Source organism: Sinocyclocheilus grahami, unplaced genomic scaffold, assembly GCF_001515645.1.
Source record: "Sinocyclocheilus grahami isolate Dianchi unplaced genomic scaffold, SAMN03320097.WGS_v1.1 scaffold804.1, whole genome shotgun sequence".
NCBI classification, from domain to species: Eukaryota; Metazoa; Chordata; class Actinopteri; order Cypriniformes; family Cyprinidae; genus Sinocyclocheilus; species Sinocyclocheilus grahami.
The window spans coordinates 33,941-48,658 of NW_015505983.1; the positions used below are offsets into that span (position 1 = coordinate 33,941).

At 34.8% G+C, this 14,718-nt stretch overlaps 1 protein-coding gene across 1 annotated transcript; it reads left to right on the forward strand.

Moving 5' to 3' along the window:
- The first annotated feature begins 1,572 nt into the window (after window positions 1-1,572).
- Window positions 1,573-14,651, forward strand: LOC107562078 (keratin, type I cytoskeletal 42-like). The gene is made up of 8 exons (XM_016246641.1): window positions 1,573-1,881; window positions 2,677-2,759; window positions 2,841-2,997; window positions 6,915-7,076; window positions 11,591-11,716; window positions 13,852-14,069; window positions 14,216-14,226; window positions 14,339-14,651. Exons 1-8 carry the CDS (start codon window positions 1,573-1,575, stop codon window positions 14,434-14,436), a joined length of 1,164 nt encoding a protein of 387 aa, XP_016102127.1. The 3' UTR covers window positions 14,437-14,651.
- The last annotated feature ends 67 nt before the right edge of the window (window positions 14,652-14,718 follow it).

A 14,718-nucleotide genomic window follows, 5' to 3' on the forward strand; every position in this document is an offset into this window, starting at 1 on the left:
CCAGGGTTTAGCAATGTACAGTGTGAAACGTCAGTGTATGAATATCCAGGATTTACTGTTAACCCTATATGAGCAGAGAGTAACGTGAAATAAGATAACCCAGGCAGGGTGGCCAGGGTTAGCACGCCAATCACAACGCACTGGATAGCTGGCCAATCAGAGCACACCTCGCTTTTCAGACCGATGAGCTTTGTAAAAATCGACGTGTTTCAGAAAGGCAGGGCATAGAGGAGAAACAATAATGTACAGTATGTGGAAAATAATGTGTTTTTTTAACCTTAAACTGCATAAACACATTTCATTACACCAAATACACAAAATAATGTTATTTTTAGCAGCATCATATGACCTCTTTGAAATCATATGGAAAGGCAAACTAGTTTTCAATATCAAGCAGCAAAACAAGCTGTTTTGTACAGCTAAAAATAGCTGGACACGGATGAGACCGGAAGCTAGACCCATAGAAATTACAAATGGCTGCGCCTGCTTTTACGGAAAGAAAAAGGTGGATATTTCACCAAAAAGTCCATTCAGCAGTGCTAGTGCCGTTATAAGCATGTTACGCACATGTCTGCATTCGTCCAATCAATGACACTGACACAGCTAATATGCAAATAAGAATGTTAACCCAGGGTTTAGCAATGTACAGTGTGAAACGTCAGTGTATGAATATCCAGGATTTACTGTTAACCCTATATGAGCAGAGAGTAACGTGAAATAAGATAACCCAGGCAGGGTGGCCAGGGTTAGCACAATTGCTATATTAGGCCAAAACCCTCCGTCGAAATCGCATTCCTTTGGGAGTGGGAGATCGCTTTAACCTGTGGACTAACCATAATCTCAAGTGTAATAAACCAAAGACAAATGCCACCATTAAAAAAAGAAAATTAAAAATTACCTTGCACTTTTTGTTAATAGCTGTAATATAATAGCCTGCGAGGATGTTTTATGAGAAGATAAATTTAGGCTTAAATGGCCTGCCTTTTAGTGGTAAAAGGAATGGTGTTTAGTCATCTCAGTCAATGAGCACAATTATTAAATAATATACATTATTATTTATTATTCTTTTAATTTCTGCATTATTTCTTGTGCTGATTTAAATACTTTATTACAGTATGGCTTAAAATTGGCTCTCAAAAAATGTCTATTGCCCTTCCAGTTCTATTATCTTCAGTTTTTCAGCAGTCATTCACTGATTCTGTAGGCCACGATAGGGATCTATTGTTTTGACATACAACAAGACCTTTGACCATGTGCTACACTTGGGTGTGTTCATTTTAAAAAAAACATTTAGTTCTCAGATTAATGGAAATGTTATGATAAAAATTCTTGATAATTCAGTCCAGGACAAGAAATATCACATTTTGACTTTGAACGGCATAAAAAATGTTGACCTTCAGGTGCTAGAGAACAAGGGTTCATACCCATCTGTTCCTAGGAAAGCAAAACATCCACTCCCCTCCCCCATCCTACGCAGGTATTTAAAGATTTTTTGAAACTGACAAAGTCACAGTCAAGCATTTGCTTCTGTGTCTTGTTTCCCACTTACGTGCTTGAGACCTGAACGGCCCTATGTCTTACCCCTCTTCCAGAACCATCAGTGTATATGGAGGAGCCGGTGGTCGAGGAACCCGGATCTCCTCGTCCCTGTCTTCACCAAGGGCCTTCAACCTAGCTGATGGTTTAGACCCGTCCATTGACGAGAAGGCCACCATGCAGAATTTGAATAACCGCCTAGCCTCCTACCTAGAGAAGGTGCGTTCACTGGAGAAGGCCAACGCTGAGCTGGAGCAGAAGATCAGGGAGTGGTATGAAAATCGCCCTGATGTCACATTCGACCACACCATCTTCCTGGACACCATCAAGGACCTGAGGAGCAAAGTAAGTTCAGAATGGAGAGAGGAGTTCTGGGTTTTCAGGCAAAGAGGATGACCTGACATGCTATTTGAGGCATGATATGCAGACATGACGTTATTGTACTTCTCTGTACGGTGAAACTAAAAACATAGTTTTATCGTCAATAATTAAAATAAAGCAAAACTAAAATATAAAGACAATTCTAACTTAAAAAAATATTAGTGACACCTTGCCTTGTCAACAAATTTAAATATAAGTTTAAGTACTAAAACTAAAACTAAACAGAAATTTTAAAAACTAATAAACATGACAGAAGCACATAACAACAGTAAACTGAAAATATAAAAAAAATCAAAATATTAATACTCTAATATTATATAAGTAACACTGACAACAGAACACGAATTGGCTTGTGGCATTTGTATTTAGCAATGTACAGTTTCTATATATATATATATATATAAACTAAGAGCTAAAACAAATATATATATATATTCACTGACTGACTAGTCTGCGATGGCATCTTGACAAATATATGTTAAGAAACAGACTGAACAAGTTTGTTGTCAGAGTTGACTTTTGTTCCACATTCTGTGTCTGTACTGAATTCCACACCAACAACCACTTCTAAAAATAAAATGACTCCAGGTGCCAGAATGTTTATTGTGCAATAGACTAATCCACTTTTTTCCTCTCATTTGGAATTCAGTGTTCTGAGGGCGTATTTTTTGTAACCTACCAAAAAAAATCATCATTGGCACCTGCTGTTTGTGTATAACCATCTGTATAATACAAAAAATGTCTCTTTTGTACTGGCAGATTCAATTAGCTTCCCAGGACAATGCCACATTAATCCTGGCTGCGGATAATGCCAAACTGGCTGCTGATGACTTTAAGCTAAAGTGAGAAACTGAGTATTTATGTCTTACGATTGTTTTAATTGGTCATTAAATGGTAATAAATTCTGTGAACCATCGCCGCAGGTATGAGAATGAGCTGGCCATGTGTAGGGCCATTGAAGCCGACATCGCCAATCTGAGGAAACTTCTGGATGAGTGTAGCTTGAGGCGGTCGGATCTGGAGATGCAGACTGAGGCTCTGAACGAGGAGCTCATCATACTGAGGAGAAACCACGAGGAGGTACGATAAATGACACATATTTCCCATCTTTGCCTCGCTGAGCAGTCTTCAGTGTGGTTATATGCCCGTTCTGTCTCTTTAAAAAAAGAACCAGAATCAGAACTCAGCTGATTGTTATTTAGTTGCACAGTGTATTATTATCTATTCATAAAGAGCAAATTCTAGCATGTAAACAGCGGTAATATTGCCATGACAGGATTTCTATTTAGGGCATTGCCCATGCGACTGGCCATTCAGATATTCCACCCACAAGCTGATTCCTGTTTTACACAAAGCTGTTATATAAGCACAAGTAACCTGGAAACATTTACCCCGCACTGTATTCAGTAAATATCGCCATAGTGAAAACACAAGTGAAGAAGAAACCGAAACAACAGATGCTTCCACATGTATTCTAACACAATCATCAGACATAAAACAGCATCAAAACTGTGTAAAGTTGATGTAATGTCGACCAATGAAGCGGTAATAATGACTGTCAAGCTTTGGGGTGTTGATCGACTCTATCTACGCTTTGATTATCATTCTGAATCCAATTCATAGTCTTTTTTCAGCTTTTTGTTCAAAATGTTGTTTATTTCTTTATTTTTTATTTATGAAACTTATCCACATTCAAGTGTTTAAAAAAGAATGCATGAAGCTAGAGTAAAATGTTTTTGTTTACAAGCAGATACCCTGTTCTTTTGATGTTTGTATGTTCAGATATTCATGTAACAAAATATATTCAAATTAATACCTAAATAGGGACATAGTAGTATACTTCAAGTATGATGTAAAGTTAACTTAAAGAAAACTTACGAGTATACTTGCAGTATAAAACTACTAAACTAGTAGTTTACTGCAACAGTTTGATTTGCGAGCAGCGATGCTTAATTTGCTCCGAAGCAAGCTGAAAAGCTGCTGAATAATACTGAATACAGCTTATATAGGAATGCCGCAATAGGTGTCGTATTCCTATAGGTAGATGTGATCAGCTGAGAATCAGCTGATGCAAGCTTGACTCACGTGACCTGCCAGAAGTAACACTAAAGCTTCATTTTTAGTATAGTTGCAGTACAAACTAAACATTTTGATGTAAACTAGTTGTGTACTCAAAGTTTACTACTGTTATACTTAAAAGTATACTTTTATATACTAGAAAGTGGGCCAATTTAGTCCCAAGGAGTATTGAAATAGTACACTTACAAGTATACTACTAGTACACTGATATTTGTATACTCACTACATAAAGTATACTTAAAAATATACTTGAACTTTACTTAAGTATACTTACTAAAATAAACTTGAAGTATACTACTTTTTGGTGAGGGCATTACTAGCATATTGGTTGTTTTTTAGTACTTACAAAGCACATATTAATGGCTTAGTCTATTCTACCTAAATAGTACCTAAATAAAACCACTACAACAACTACTGTACCCTAGTTACTATCAAAAGCAGCAAAAACTCTTAGTAAATAGCAAGTGAATATGTGTTCCCTAATCTAAATTTTTATGGTGTGTGCACACCAAAAGCGAATTTAATTATTTGCTCGAGTAGATTAGACACAAAGTAAATGCAAAGACGCGAATAGACACGAATTCTCGGCGGGTGCCGCGAATGACGCGAATTTGCCGACACGTTTGGCACGATATTCGCCTCATTTGCGTCTTCTGCGCAAGTTGAAAAATTTCAACTCGAGCTGAAAATTCGCATGACGCGTTGTCGCGCAAGCCAATCAGCAAAGAGCTTAATGACAAAAAATATTTTTTATTGTTTTTATTCGCAAAAAACATCTTGCAAGTAGGCCTAATCTAGAGCAAGTAATGCAAATATTTGCTTCGCTTTTGGTGTGCACACACCATTAGATTAGGCTACATTATATATTTTTAAAGTTAGCTTGCAAGCTAAATGGTTAGCCTGTACCTTTGCATACTGTTAGCGGATTAGACTGCTAGCTTAGCATATATACAAGTACTTCACCACCATTATTCTAATTACTGTGACTGATAAAACTGGACTGTTTTGCATATCTACATTAAGATACAATATGATATAATATCTAGAAGTTATTGCAATAAGACAATGCATTTTTGACCTGCTACCTCTTGAGATCCAAGGGGGATGCAATATTGCCCATTATCAACTATTATTGAAAACGAATGCTGTTTCTTTGTCACTGCAAATCACTGTAAGTGTAAACGCCCAGTTTCTGGGAGTCTGTCCCTAGAAGTCCATTGTGAAGACAAATAAGGATTCTGTTTGTTTATGCTTTCTGAAAGGTCTACTTAATTCAAAAGTAGACGTGGATCTTCTCTCAGTGTGAGATTCCACCACTCCTCACATTCCAGCCTTTCCACAAACAGACGGGCGCACACCCTGGTGCTCACTGAACACAGCACAGCTCTTAAAAACCTGTAACTCATATCCAGATATAAGATTACCTTATATTTCACAGTGACACACAAACTTTGAAACTTGTAGATTCAGTTGCATACCATAAATATATTAAAACATTGATATAAAAGAGTGATAATGTATACGCCGTCGTATATTTTATACACAAAAATTTTAGGATTTCTTATATAACAAGACTCTCGTGTTCACCAGTGCTGCTTTTTGTCCAAAATACAGTAAAAACAGCAATATTGTATTAGTGTTTTGTGTTTTAATTAGTGCTGTCAAACGATTAATCGCGATTAACCGCATCCAAAATAAGAGTTTTTGTTTACATATATATGTGTGTGTACTGTGTATATTTATTATGTTATATATAAATACACACATATGCAGTATATATTTTGAAAATATTTACCTGTATTTACATGTATATATTTACATTCATATAATTTATATTATATATCAATATATTTAGTATATAAACACAACACATTTCTCTTAAATATATACGTGCATGTGTGTGTATTTATATATACATAATAAATATACTCAGTACACATATATTACGTAAACAAAAACGTTTATTTTGGATGCGATTAATCGCGATTAATAGTTTGACAGCACTAGTTTTAATATATTTTGCATTTTTTCCCTGTGATTGCAAACCTGATTTTTCAGACATAAATTATTGCAGCTGAAAATGGTTGCACTGCTTAAAGTGTGGCAACCATTATATAATGTCTTTTTTTCCAGGACTCTTTGATGAACAACAAGTTTGAAAAGCAACATTTATTTAAAATATCATTTATTTTGTCTTTACTGCATTTTTTGTCAATTTAATGCATCCTTGCTGAAAAAAGTATCAGAAAATCATAGTGAAAATAAATCATAGTGATCCCAAACATTTTAACAGTATGTGTTCTAAACTGAATATAGTTTTCTAAACTAAATGAAAGGAAAATTTGTTTTTTATTTGGATTTTTTCTTTTTTTTTGCTTAAAACAATTGAAAGACAAATACGGAAAGTGATTCTGTTCTGGATGGTTCTGGAGCTGCACACAATCGGCCTTTTCAAAGATAACAGTTTCCACACCAGAAAAACACAGGGTCATTAAGAGTGTTCCTTCCTTCCTTCCTTCAATTTTTCCTTTTTCCTCTTGTTCTTCAGCTGCCTGCTCTGCTGGGGTTTTCCATTCCATTACATCATTTTAAACTAAACAGTAATATCACTGGGCCTCTTGGGTCTCTGTAAGGTCATCGTTCATGCGTAAATGCACTCAGGCGCATGCTAAAGAAAACTTTTCGCAAATTTACAGCAATAAATTTGTTGCATAATAAACAGAAATCAACCAGGGAAAAGCTCATTTTCTCCTGATATCGTCCAGACATGCTTGGGATTAAAAGACTAGGCTCATCCCACCACTCCCACTTCTATTCCTCTTAAATCTGCAAATAGATGATTAATGCCACGTCAGCATTCATAATACAACCCACCTCTGTGCCAGATCACACATTTTCTGATATGTGTTTTTTCACAGGAGATGTCTCTGGCTAGTGCTGAGGCTGGAGGTCAGGTGAACGTGTGTGTGGATGCAGCACCCTCTATGGACCTGAACCAGGCCATGACTGAGATCAGACAACACTATGAGGCTGCGACTGAGAAAAACCGTAAAGAGCTGGAGTCCTGGTATGAGACCAAGGTGAAGTTAAAACCACAAATGCATCTGTACTTAAGTGACTTTATTACATTTAAGTATTATTTTTGGTGTCTTGAGTACTCTGAAACTGAATCCCTGCACTTTTACCCAGTTCTTCATTTCTATTTTTGAAATGCAAAGTACATATATGGCAGGTTATCATGACTTCTTATAAGAAAAAAGACAATAATTTTAATCTTTATTTAAGAACAATTGAAATGCGGAAACCTTTACTTTTACTCAGGTTTTCTTGATAATTTGTCTTTCCACTAAGTAAAATTTTGACACAACAACTACTGTTTAACTTAAGAAAATTTAAATATTCATTGAATTTACTGAATATTTTAATGTAAGTGGTGGCAAACAATTTATTTGAGCTACATTTAAATAAACAAATTTAGTTTACTAACTATCAACATTATTTTTTATTTAAAAAATTTTTTTTATTATTTTAAATGTAGCTAAAATAAATAGTTTACAACCACTTACCTTAAAAAAATGTAGTATCATTTCTTTCAGTGTATAAGGTCTTATACTTCTGAAAATAACTGATTTGAGTTTTCAGTTTTAACCACATAGACTTAGTAGCTCATCTGTGATTAACAGGCCAAAATACTGTTTTATAGTGGGATGGATGTGATGTTATAGTTGTTTTTGTTGGCTGCAGATTGCCACAGTGCAACAGGAGGTGGTCACACAAAATGAAGATCTTCAGAACAGCAGAACAGAGCTGAAGGAATTGACAAACACCTTACAAAGACTACAGATTGAACTGCAGACCCATCAGAGCTAATCTAGAGCAAGTAATGCAAATATTTGCTTCGCTTTTGGTGTGCACACACCATTAGATTAGGCTACATTATATATTTTTAAAGTTAGCTTGCAAGCTAAATGGTTAGCCTGTACCTTTGCATACTGTTAGCGGATTAGACTGCTAGCTTAGCATATATACAAGTACTTCACCACCATTATTCTAATTACTGTGACTGATAAAACTGGACTGTTTTGCATATCTACATTAAGATACAATATGATATAATATCTAGAAGTTATTGCAATAAGACAATGCATTTTTGACCTGCTACCTCTTGAGATCCAAGGGGGATGCAATATTGCCCATTATCAACTATTATTGAAAACGAATGCTGTTTCTTTGTCACTGCAAATCACTGTAAGTGTAAACGCCCAGTTTCTGGGAGTCTGTCCCTAGAAGTCCATTGTGAAGACAAATAAGGATTCTGTTTGTTTATGCTTTCTGAAAGGTCTACTTAATTCAAAAGTAGACGTGGATCTTCTCTCAGTGTGAGATTCCACCACTCCTCACATTCCAGCCTTTCCACAAACAGACGGGCGCACACCCTGGTGCTCACTGAACACAGCACAGCTCTTAAAAACCTGTAACTCATATCCAGATATAAGATTACCTTATATTTCACAGTGACACACAAACTTTGAAACTTGTAGATTCAGTTGCATACCATAAATATATTAAAACATTGATATAAAAGAGTGATAATGTATACGCCGTCGTATATTTTATACACAAAAATTTTAGGATTTCTTATATAACAAGACTCTCGTGTTCACCAGTGCTGCTTTTTGTCCAAAATACAGTAAAAACAGCAATATTGTATTAGTGTTTTGTGTTTTAATTAGTGCTGTCAAACGATTAATCGCGATTAACCGCATCCAAAATAAAAGTTTTTGTTTACATATATATATGTGTGTACTGTGTATATTTATTATGTTATATATAAATACACACATATGCAGTATATATTTTGAAAATATTTACCTGTATTTACATGTATATATTTACATTCATATAATTTATATTATATATCAATATATTTAGTATATAAACACAACACATTTCTCTTAAATATATACGTGCATGTGTGTGTATTTATATATACATAATAAATATACTCAGTACACATATATTACGTAAACAAAAACGTTTATTTTGGATGCGATTAATCGCGATTAATAGTTTGACAGCACTAGTTTTAATATATTTTGCATTTTTTCCCTGTGATTGCAAACCTGATTTTTCAGACATAAATTATTGCAGCTGAAAATGGTTGCACTGCTTAAAGTGTGGCAACCATTATATAATGTCTTTTTTTTCAGGACTCTTTGATGAACAACAAGTTTGAAAAGCAACATTTATTTAAAATATCATTTATTTTGTCTTTACTGCATTTTTAGTCAATTTAATGCATCCTTGCTGAAAAAAGTATCAGAAAATCATAGTGAAAATAAATCATAGTGATCCCAAACATTTTAACAGTATGTGTTCTAAACTGAATATAGTTTTCTAAACTAAATGAAAGGAAAATTTGTTTTTTATTTGGATTTTTTCTTTTTTTTTGCTTAAAACAATTGAAAGACAAATACGGAAAGTGATTCTGTTCTGGATGGTTCTGGAGCTGCACACAATCGGCCTTTTCAAAGATAACAGTTTCCACACCAGAAAAACACAGGGTCATTAAGAGTGTTCCTTCCTTCCTTCCTTCAATTTTTCCTTTTTCCTCTTGTTCTTCAGCTGCCTGCTCTGCTGGGGTTTTCCATTCCATTACATCATTTTAAACTAAACAGTAATATCACTGGGCCTCTTGGGTCTCTGGGCTGCATTATATATTTTTAAAGTTAGCTTGCAAGCTAAATGGTTAGCCTGTACCTTTGCATACTGTTAGCGGATTAGACTGCTAGTTTAGCATATATACAAATACTTCACCACCATTATTCTAATTACTGTGACTGATAAAACTGGACTGTTTTGCATATCTACATTAAGATACAATATGATATAATATCTAGAAGTTATTGCAATAAGACAATGCATTTTTGACCTGCTACCTCTTGAGATCCAAGGGGTGATTCAATATTGCCCATTATCAACTATTATTGAAAACGAATGCTGTTTCTTTGTCACTGCAAATCACTGTAAGTGTAAACGCCCAGTTTCTGGGAGTCTGTCCCTAGAAGTCCATTGTGAAGACAAATAAGGATTCTGTTTGTTTATGTGAAAATAAATCATAGTGATCCCAAACATTTTAACAGTATGTGTTCTAAACTGAATATAGTTTTCTAAACTAAATGAAAGGAAAATTTGTTTTTTATTTGGATTTTTTCTTTTTTTTTGCTTAAAACAATTGAAAGACAAATACGGAAAGTGATTCTGTTCTGGATGGTTCTGGAGCTGCACACAATCGGCCTTTTCAAAGATAACAGTTTCCACACCAGAAAAACACAGGGTCATTAAGAGTGTTCCTTCCTTCCTTCCTTCAATTTTTCCTTTTTCCTCTTGTTCTTCAGCTGCCTGCTCTGCTGGGGTTTTCCATTCCATTACATCATTTTAAACTAAACAGTAATATCACTGGGCCTCTTGGGTCTCTGTAAGGTCATCGTTCATGCGTAAATGCACTCAGGCGCATGCTAAAGAAAACTTTTCGCAAATTTACAGCAATAAATTTGTTGCATAATAAACAGAAATCAACCAGGGAAAAGCTCATTTTCTCCTGATATCGTCCAGACATGCTTGGGATTAAAAGACTAGGCTCATCCCACCACTCCCACTTCTATTCCTCTTAAATCTGCAAATAGATGATTAATGCCACGTCAGCATTCATAATACAACCCACCTCTGTGCCAGATCACACATTTTCTGATATGTGTTTTTTCACAGGAGATGTCTCTGGCTAGTGCTGAGGCTGGAGGTCAGGTGAACGTGTGTGTGGATGCAGCACCCTCTATGGACCTGAACCAGGCCATGACTGAGATCAGACAACACTATGAGGCTGCGACTGAGAAAAACCGTAAAGAGCTGGAGTCCTGGTATGAGACCAAGGTGAAGTTAAAACCACAAATGCATCTGTACTTAAGTGACTTTATTACATTTAAGTATTATTTTTGGTGTCTTGAGTACTCTGAAACTGAATCCCTGCACTTTTACCCAGTTCTTCATTTCTATTTTTGAAATGCAAAGTACATATATGGCAGGTTATCATGACTTCTTATAAGAAAAAAGACAATAATTTTAATCTTTATTTAAGAACAATTGAAATGCGGAAACCTTTACTTTTACTCAGGTTTTCTTGATAATTTGTCTTTCCACTAAGTAAAATTTTGACACAACAACTACTGTTTAACTTAAGAAAATTTAAATATTCATTGAATTTACTGAATATTTTAATGTAAGTGGTGGCAAACAATTTATTTGAGCTACATTTAAATAAACAAATTTAGTTTACTAACTATCAACATTATTTTTTATTTAAAAAATTTTTTTTATTATTTTAAATGTAGCTAAAATAAATAGTTTACAACCACTTACCTTAAAAAAATGTAGTATCATTTCTTTCAGTGTATAAGGTCTTATACTTCTGAAAATAACTGATTTGAGTTTTCAGTTTTAACCACATAGACTTAGTAGCTCATCTGTGATTAACAGGCCAAAATACTGTTTTATAGTGGGATGGATGTGATGTTATAGTTGTTTTTGTTGGCTGCAGATTGCCACAGTGCAACAGGAGGTGGTCACACAAAATGAAGATCTTCAGAACAGCAGAACAGAGCTGAAGGAATTGACAAACACCTTACAAAGACTACAGATTGAACTGCAGACCCATCAGAGCATGGTAAACCTGCACACCCTACAAACCTACAAATAAATACACATTTATTTGTATTTATTTATCTGCATTACAAATAAATACACAATTATTTGTAATGCAAAACTTGCTTTTCTATACTACCTTGTAGGTTAAAGTGAAGAAGCAATGCATTCAAATTTCCAAGTCTGTGGCAACATGTCTTGGCAGAAAGTGTTGTGCCAGGCTGTTTTTGCTCCAGCCTCACCCCCTCTAGTTCACCAACCAGCGCTCTGCCAGCTTTAAGTTTTAAGGGGGAATGTGCTGTAATTTCCTGTGGTTACACGTTTAGAAGAACAAGAGATAGACTGTTTAAACAGGAGATAGTGTTTCAAAAGTATAGATTATTAGCACTGTTTCCATGTAATTCTACCCTACTGCACCACCAAATAACAATTATTATAACAATTATTATTATTATTATTATTATATATGTATTTAAATGCAGTCTACGTATGCATATACAGTATAGATATGTTTATATATATATATATATATATATATATATATATATATATATATATATATATATATATATACCACCTCTGTGCCAGATCACACATTTTCTGATATGTGTTTTTTCACAGGAGATGTCTCTGGCTAGTGCTGAGGCTGGAGGTCAGGTGAACGTGTGTGTGGATGCAGCACCCTCTATGGACCTGAACCAGGCCATGACTGAGATCAGACAACACTATGAGGCTGCGACTGAGAAAAACCGTAAAGAGCTGGAGTCCTGGTATGAGACCAAGGTGAAGTTAAAACCACAAATGCATCTGTACTTAAGTGACTTTATTACATTTAAGTATTATTTTTGGTGTCTTGAGTACTCTGAAACTGAATCCCTGCACTTTTACCCAGTTCTTCATTTCTATTTTTGAAATGCAAAGTACATATATGGCAGGTTATCATGACTTCTTATAAGAAAAAAGACAATAATTTTAATCTTTATTTAAGAACAATTGAAATGCGGAAACCTTTACTTTTACTCAGGTTTTCTTGATAATTTGTCTTTCCACTAAGTAAAATTTTGACACAACAACTACTGTTTAACTTAAGAAAATTTAAATATTCATTGAATTTACTGAATATTTTAATGTAAGTGGTGGCAAACAATTTATTTGAGCTACATTTAAATAAACAAATTTAGTTTACTAACTATCAACATTATTTTTTATTTAAAAATTTTTTTTTATTATTTTAAATGTAGCTAAAATAAATAGTTTACAACCACTTACCTTAAAAAAATGTAGTATCATTTCTTTCAGTGTATAAGGTCTTATACTTCTGAAAATAACTGATTTGAGTTTTCAGTTTTAACCACATAGACTTAGTAGCTCATCTGTGATTAACAGGCCAAAATACTGTTTTATAGTGGGATGGATGTGATGTTATAGTTGTTTTTGTTGGCTGCAGATTGCCACAGTGCAACAGGAGGTGGTCACACAAAATGAAGATCTTCAGAACAGCAGAACAGAGCTGAAGGAATTGACAAACACCTTACAAAGACTACAGATTGAACTGCAGACCCATCAGAGCATGGTAAACCTGCACACCCTACAAACCTACAAATAAATACACATTTATTTGTATTTATTTATCTGCATTACAAATAAATACACAATTATTTGTAATGCAAAACTTGCTTTTCTATACTACCTTGTAGGTTAAAGTGAAGAAGCAATGCATTCAAATTTCCAAGTCTGTGGCAACATGTCTTGGCAGAAAGTGTTGTGCCAGGCTGTTTTTGCTCCAGCCTCACCCCCTCTAGTTCACCAACCAGCGCTCTGCCAGCTTTAAGTTTTAAGGGGGAATGTGCTGTAATTTCCTGTGGTTACACGTTTAGAAGAACAAGAGATAGACTGTTTAAACAGGAGATAGTGTTTCAAAAGTATAGATTATTAGCACTGTTTCCATGTAATTCTACCCTACTGCACCACCAAATAACAATTATTATAACAATTATTATTATTATTATTATTATATATGTATTTAAATGCAGTCTACGTATGCATATACAGTATAGATATGTTTATATATATATATATATATATATATATATATACATGTTTGTGTGTGTGGGTGGTATGTATGTATATATATATATATATAATGCCTATACACAGAGGTCAGCCCTTGACGGTGAACTGGAGGAAACACAGGCCCGTTATGGGGACCAGTTGGCTAGGCTTCAGGCCACTGTTACCAGCCTGGAGGACCAGCTTAGTCAATTTCATGCTAACATTGGCAACAACAAGCAAGAGTACGAAACGCTGCTGGACGTCAAGACCAGACTGGAGCGTGAGATTGCAGAGTACAGGAGACTGCTGGATGGAGATAAGAGGTGATGCTCAAGAAAATCATTTCTTGAATATCTTGTTGAAGTTGAATATCTTGTGGTTTAGTGGATGCTGAATTCAAAGTTAAAAAGTGTACTTCTTACACTTCTTAAACGCTTTACTGACACCAACTCTCTGTCTGTTTTTACAGGGAGTCCCACAGTAAGTGACTGTTTTACAATAAAATATATATTTTTTATATTAAATATATTACACCACTATGAAGCGTTGTTAGTGCATTGCTAATTAACCATCTCCTTTTGTCTGTTTTTAGAAATTTTCACCAAAACGATCACAGTGGTGGAAACCATCGTGAATGGGAAGATCTTGGAGAGCAGCGAGAGTGTGGATGTTAATGAGCGAGATGACTAACACGCTGCAGCTGTGGACACCACATGCTTTACTCATGCCTTCTGTTTAAGACCTCTGTATTGCACACTTACACAGTTAATGAAGCAATTAAAAGTTTACTTTTTTTGGTAGATTATGAACATGATTATCTGAATGTGAATTACTTTTTTTCTGTGCAAACCAGTCTGATTTTCAGCTCTCTGTTAAATGACAATCACATGCCTGATGTACTGCAAGCACAAATCTCAAAATGTATCACCAACCTTTCAGAAACAATGCTTTGATATTGACTTAAAACAGTAA

Coding starts and splice junctions, on each gene's coding strand:
- LOC107562078 (XM_016246641.1), top strand. CDS start 1,573: ATGTCTTACCCCTCTTCCAGAACCATCAGTGTATATGGAGGAGCCGGT. Junction 1,882..2,676: donor TCAAGGACCTGAGGAGCAAA/GTAAGTTCAGAA, acceptor TTGTACTGGCAG/ATTCAATTAGCTTCCCAGGA. Junction 11,717..13,851: donor TGCAGACCCATCAGAGCATG/GTAAACCTGCAC, acceptor GCCTATACACAG/AGGTCAGCCCTTGACGGTGA.